The 6,348-nt window shown below is 37.4% G+C and overlaps 1 protein-coding gene across 4 annotated transcripts in view; it reads left to right on the top strand.

Annotated features, from left to right (window-relative positions):
- Positions 1-1,014: 1,014 nt before the first annotated feature.
- Positions 1,015-6,348, top strand: part of POLQ (DNA polymerase theta) — a 90,990-nt gene continuing 85,656 nt past the window's right edge. The window contains exons 1-4 of one of the 4 annotated variants that reach the window (XR_005648779.1): positions 1,015-1,401; positions 1,867-2,046; positions 3,749-3,879; positions 5,632-5,788. Coding sequence is in view for 3 of the 4 variants with exons in the window: in XM_039843141.1 (XP_039699075.1) it covers positions 1,221-1,401; positions 1,867-2,046; positions 3,749-3,879; positions 5,632-5,788 (649 nt within the window). In the remaining variant the exon portion in view is untranslated. Of the gene's footprint in view, positions 1,402-1,866; positions 2,047-3,743; positions 3,880-4,987; positions 5,093-5,631; positions 5,789-6,348 lie in introns of those variants that run through there. The other 3 variants (XM_039843141.1, XM_039843140.1, XM_039843142.1) reach the window with 3 other exon arrangements.

Below are 6,348 nucleotides of genomic sequence, written 5' to 3'. Positions count from 1 at the left end.
AAAAATCATTAATTAGTTTAATGTCTGTACCTCTCCTCTAGGCAATTTCCGAGAGCAGGAGCTATTTCCTGCCATTTCCCTGCCACATACCCAGTGCCCAGCACACAGTAGATGATCAGTAATTAAGTGAATAAATGCATAAAAGGTAACTAGGAAAATGTTTCCTTCGTGGAATAATACCTCCATCTTGTGGAATTTTAGAATACTGCTGCTAGAAAAAGTTTTTGTTGTTTTTGTGTTTGTTTTTGATAGGTAGGTTTTCACAGGAGAAATTGACACTCAAGTGCCATTTGTCAGACTTATATTGGAATCTTTTTTTATTGGACTGGCCCTTTTCAGATTTTTAGTGCTATAGAATAGCACAGCCTCTTTTGGGCAAGGCTTTCGCCATCTAGATTTGCTTCGCGAAATGCGTTTGCAGCAAGGTAATTAATTATCGGCAGTTTACGTCCAGAACTCATTTGATTCTACTTTGCCAAAATATGGATCACACGTCCATTAATAAGTTCTTAGCACAGAATGATCACTCAGGTACATCCAGAGTCCCTTCCTTGCCGCGTTCACAGAGCCAGCTAAGGGTCTATCCGCCAGCAGTCCCCAACTCCTCATCACATCGTACCCGCAGTGCATGACGGCTAAATTGGAAATTGTGTAAAGAAATAGCCTCTGCCCTACCATCATACACCAGGAGAGAGTCTATTATGTTCCATTGAAAATCTTAGGTTTTACTTGTATGTTTTGCACACATAATGTGTAATAAATAATTTTTAAAAAATACCAATGTTTACTTCCCTTAATCTACCTATTATGCACAGCTCATTTTATAAGTTAGCAAACCTTGCTATTCAAACCAGAAGTGGACAAAAAGAAAAATGTTCACGCCACTCTGATTATAAATGCAGATTATATACGCAGAGTCTTCCCCCCACCCCCCATCTCTTTTAATCTAGGTCCAGTTCCGGTTTTCTCACACCAACCAACCACAGACGTGAAATGCCGGAGGTCTGACACCCAGCGAGAGCCGCTCTTTCCCCCACGAGTCTATTGTTCTCAGGTTACTCTCATTACTGAGAACTCTATGGTTCCAGGGAGGCTGGGAGGCCTGAGTTTGAAGGCTGTGGCGGGAAGATGACAGCCACATCTGTCACCAGGCCTGGTTTCTCTCGAGGGGGAGGACACTAGAACTGTGGCTTTCCCTGAACCGCTGGGAAAAGTTCACGATGAATCTTCCGCGCTGGAGTGGGAAACGGCGGCGTTCAACATTAGGCTCAGACTCCTTTTCGGGAAGCGGCGATGACAGCAGTGACAGCCCCCTGCTCCCCTCGGGGCCGGTTCTGAGTCCTCCCCCCGGCCTGGGACGCAGTTTGAATGACCAGGGCCGCCCGCCGCCCGCAGCTGCAGGTACTCCCAGGCTATCTGGAGGCAACAGGGGAGGTGAACACGTAGCCGGACTGCGTGTCGGAGGAAGGTGTCCTAATCGTGAAGAGCTTGGTTTGTTTGCACTACCTACTGATCTTATAGTCAGTCTTCTCCGGCCTGGTGCGGCAGGTCTTTTTCTGTTCTGACATGGACGTCTTTTCAACTTATATTCAACGACCACCTGCTAGTAACGTTCAAGTGGTTTCTGGGTCTTTCGACTCAGAAGCAACTTCCTAGTTGGCCAAATATCACCTATAGAAGGCTCGCTCCTAAGAGTGCCCAGTATTCCGTACAGATCCTTGTATTGGATGTGCTTTGAGTCAGGTGTGCTTTATATAAGCCTCATTCCAACGCACAGGAATTCCAAAACACAGTGGAGGGTTAAATACTGAAGTCATGTGTTAAACTAAATTCAACTATTAATTACTTTCTCTTTTTTCCTGAAAGGGGAATGCAAGCAAACAGTTCCCGACGATCAAGTAGACAAGCTGCTATTGGCAAATTGGGGACTTCCTACACCAGTTCTGGAGAAATATCACAGTTTCGGTGTTAAAAAGATGTTTAAATGGCAGGCAGAGTGCCTTTTGCTTGGACAAGTCCTGGAAGGCAAGAATTTAGTCTATTCAGGTATTTAAATTTGTACAAATTAATTTCTCTGTTTTAAAGATATTATGAATATAAAGAATATTCTATTGAGGTAATAATTATTTTAGAGGTGGTCGAGACAGTGCTTTATAACTAGAGAAAGTCTTAAAACATATATGAAAAGTGGAGTCTCATTATATGCATATTTAAATTATGCAAAACCCATTATGTGGCTGGGTGGAGGAAAGGAAAGAAAAAAAAAGGCAGAACTGTTCTGCTTGTCATTCCTCTCAAACATGGCGTGGAGAGTGAGTGCGCAATGGGAGATGTATATCTGCTCTTCTCCAGTCTATATCAGTTGCTTTACAATGTGTGAGCATAAATTATATGTTTATAAATTGACCTGCTTGTACAGGGTTCAATATACAAAACCATATGTAATATACTTTATGTAAAATTTATATGGGCTTTCAAGGGCAACTCTGACATGTATACTTTTAAATCTTTTTACTATACTGACTTTAGAAACTAATTATTTGGTAAGATGGACTTCTTTTGTAATAGTTTTCTCTGAAATTGTGAGTCGTCCAGATTTTTTTAGTTATGGCTGCAAAAAATAATTAGACAATGTATTAATAGATATAAGTTCAGGCTGTGGAGTCAGATTAGTTGGGTCTGAAAACTGTCTCTACCACTTATTGGCTGTGTAACCTTACAAATTACTAGAAAGAGCATGAGAGAGCACTTAGAACAGTTTTTGGTACATAGAAAGTACACAGTAAATGCTAACTAGTGGCAAGTAGTGGCAATGATAGAATGGCCTCACCATTTCAATTGCTTAAATCAAAACTTGATGTCATTCATAACTCTGGTCACCAACTCATATCAATTAATCACCAAGTCCAGTGTCTGTAACCTCAAATATCTTAATTTTGACTTCTCTCTGTTCTTTATCTAGTTTATTATAATCTCTTTTTAACATTATGCCTACTATTATCCTTCTTCTAGATTATGTAATAGCCTTATAACTAGTTTATCTTTTCTCTTTGGTTATGCTCTGCTCCTGCAGCTGAAGCAATCTTTATAAAGTACAAATATAATCTTGTCACTCCTTTTCATAAAACTCACTGTTCACTCTGCATTGCTTTCAGGATAAATTCTAAACTCCTTACATGGTGGGACTATAAAACTTTTTCATGAAGCACATATTTTTTTTTCACTTTCCTACTTGTTTTATATTTCAGGCTTACTAAATTCCTTACTGGCATCCGAACATACTAGGCTTTCCTCCAGGTGTTTGCACATACTATTTCTTCTGCTTGGCATTCTTTGCCTCTACCCTACTACCTTGCCTTCTCACAAGTTCTGTTTCCATTCCATAACTTCCTAACAGCTCCTGTCCTTCAACTTCTGTAAAACTCCTATCACAACGTGTTAAAGTTGTTCATTTTCCTCAAAGCAGGGCTTTTAGCCATTCGATACTTAAAGGAAAGGATCTTCAGCTACAAGCTAGTTACTCAATAATCACCATTTACTTTGACATAAAGATTTATTTAGTACCTATTTTCAGTGTGAGATTTCAGAGAGCTAGTTTAAAGTCAGAGGCATTTGAGGATATAAAGTTGGGCCTTAATGATAGGTTAGTCTTAGGCTCTGTAGTTACCGGATATGTTTTAAAATAGTAATGCAGTATATCAAATATTATTTCTTTTTTGAGATAACCCTGTGGAATAATGTGTTTTAGCTCCTACAAGTGCCGGAAAGACTCTCGTTGCTGAATTACTTATTTTGAAGCGGGTTTTGGAAATGAGGAAGAAAGCTTTGTTTATTCTGCCTTTTGTTTCTGTGGCTAAAGAGAAAAAATTCTATCTCCAGGTAATATTCTTGTACTAAGTTTGAAATTGTGATAAGTCCTGTTATTGGCAGCCATGGCTTTATTCATTTGAAATAGAATTATAAAATCAAGTGGAAAATAAAGTTTCTTTTATTGCATCCCAATGTAGCATTAGGTGTTGACCCTTTATGAAGGGAAACTTTTTTAAAAATTTATTTATTTTAATTAGTTTCAAGTATACAGTACATTGGTTAGACATCTATATAGTTCGTAAAACGATCCCCCCAATTGCTCTCTCCCTCCCCTAACCCTCCACCTAGCCAATGTATTCATTTTAATTGCATTCCCTATGCCGTGCTCCCCATCCCCTGGCCATCCATCAGCTGCTAATTTGTACTTCTTTAACCCTTCACCCTATTCTCCCAGCCCCGCAAACCCCCTCCCCTCTGTCCATCACCAAATTGTCCACTACATTTGTGACTCTGTTACGAAGGGAAACTTTTGTATTATTGCATGAATGAGAAAGAGCCATCAAATTAAAAGAATAATTGGTGAAAATGTGTTAAAATTGAAAAACTTAGGAAGTAAATGGGATACTTTAATTAGTATATAAACTTGCAAATTAAGACAGCATTTTAACTGAATAGTAAGACTAGATTGAAGTACGGAATGGAAAGAGTCTAAGGAAGCATATCCCATCCTAGTTGAGGGCCATTTGATAACATTTAGGGTATGAAAAACAGAATCCTTTGGTGTTTAGATGAAGCTCCAGATCTGTGGTCTATTCCTCTGTTTTGCAAAAATGAGTAATAATGTTTTGTATGATGCTTACTGGTTTTTAAGGCATTTTTACAAATACAATGCTTCATTAAATAGGATAAATTTATTATTGTGATTCCTGCAATGAAAAAAATATGTGCTGTTGGAATGGCAAGATTATTGTACTGGTAGTCCAGAAAATCTGGTGCTAGTCCCAGGTTTTTCACTGTGTATTTTTAGTCCAGGTGCCTAATCTGCTGAGTCTTAGTATTTTCTTTGGTAAAATAAGGATGTTAACCCTAGTACTGTGGTTTAACCCAATAAACACTCAGAAATATCTTGATGAATGAACAGCTCTAAGTTCTATGGTTCTATAAATCTTTTTAACAGTTATTTCAGAGGCCAAATAGCCAACAAAGCTGGTCCTACATGGTTACATCCTCTCAACTTAGACCAAACTAACAAAATGATGAAAGGATCCTTTTTGTTGAGAAGGTATGTTAGTTAAAAGTTAAACTAAAAAAAAAAAAAAAAAAAAAAAAAAATCAAAGTCCCACTGCATTTGACTTTTGAAAACTTTTCTTCCATTATATAAAAATAGTGGGTTAATGAGAATATTTTCTGCATGAAGTATAAATTTGTTTCTTAAAGTGTTATATTAGCATTAAAGAAAGAGCTGGTTTTTGGTTGTTAATTAGATTAAAAGTGTTAGTACTTAAGGTAGTTTTTCTCCAATTTAATTTCTATAAGTAGTTCTTAGAACTACTTTAACTATAAAATGGTGTCATTAAATTGGCATACTTAATTTCATTTGACTTTGTTTTAACAGAAATTTGTACTGATTTTGTCTATTCTAAACTTCATATTTTTAGTGTATGATTCTGGAAGGAACCAGTGTGTCCTGGCCAGGAACAACTAATAGTAATATGAGAAATGTGTTTAGATATTTATATTAGTGTTTTGGGAGAGAACCAATTTATAATTCAGGAATATCAAATATTTTCACCTGTATTGTTACTTTTTACTCAATTCAGAGTCTGTTTCAGGAAGTAGGAATAAAAGTAGACGGTTATATGGGCAGTACCTCTCCAAAAGGACATTTCTCTTCCTTGGATATTGCTGTCTGCACAATTGAGAGAGCCAATGGTCTGGTCAATCGCCTCATAGAAGAAAATAAGTTGGATCTATTAGGTAAGAAAATTAGGAAATAAGCAAATATTTTCTATTTTTTTTTTTTGATAGAATGTTGTGATTTCTGTATTTCCCATGTTTTCTTCTATTGTCTGTTATCTGCTTCTGGACATTGGCATCTGTGGAAAAAAATTTGTGTACTGCTGCTGTTATTGACTCAACTTATTTGTATTTTTGCACTTTACAAAACCTTAAGTCATTTCTCTTTCCTTCTTTTCTTTCTAAACTTTACCAGGAATAAAAGGAAATATGTTGTGGCTGGATCTGCCATCTCTGCAATTAGTGTGTATGTGTGTTCATTATCATATTCTGGTGCTGTGGCACTAGGTTAGGCTTACACCCAAGGGCTACCATTAAGCAGGGAAATGGTAGGGAGCTATAGAAACTGACACTGTATTTGAGCTTGGGACTCTAGGAAGATTTTCTACCTAAATGCTTTTTTTTTTTTTTTAATACCACTCAAGAAATCCTCCTATGTAGAGGTAGCAACAGGAAGAGAATGTTTGTAGTAGCAACAGAACCAGCAAGGATATTAGTTAGCTGCTCATTGAGATTCTGGT

The sequence above is a fragment of the Pteropus medius genome, unplaced genomic scaffold (assembly GCF_902729225.1).
Source record: "Pteropus medius unplaced genomic scaffold, Ma_sr-lr_union100, whole genome shotgun sequence".
In the NCBI taxonomy this organism is placed as follows: Eukaryota; Metazoa; Chordata; class Mammalia; order Chiroptera; family Pteropodidae; genus Pteropus; species Pteropus medius.
The sequence above is the reverse complement of the archived record's forward strand: the minus strand, read 5'-3'. Positions and strand labels throughout refer to the sequence as shown.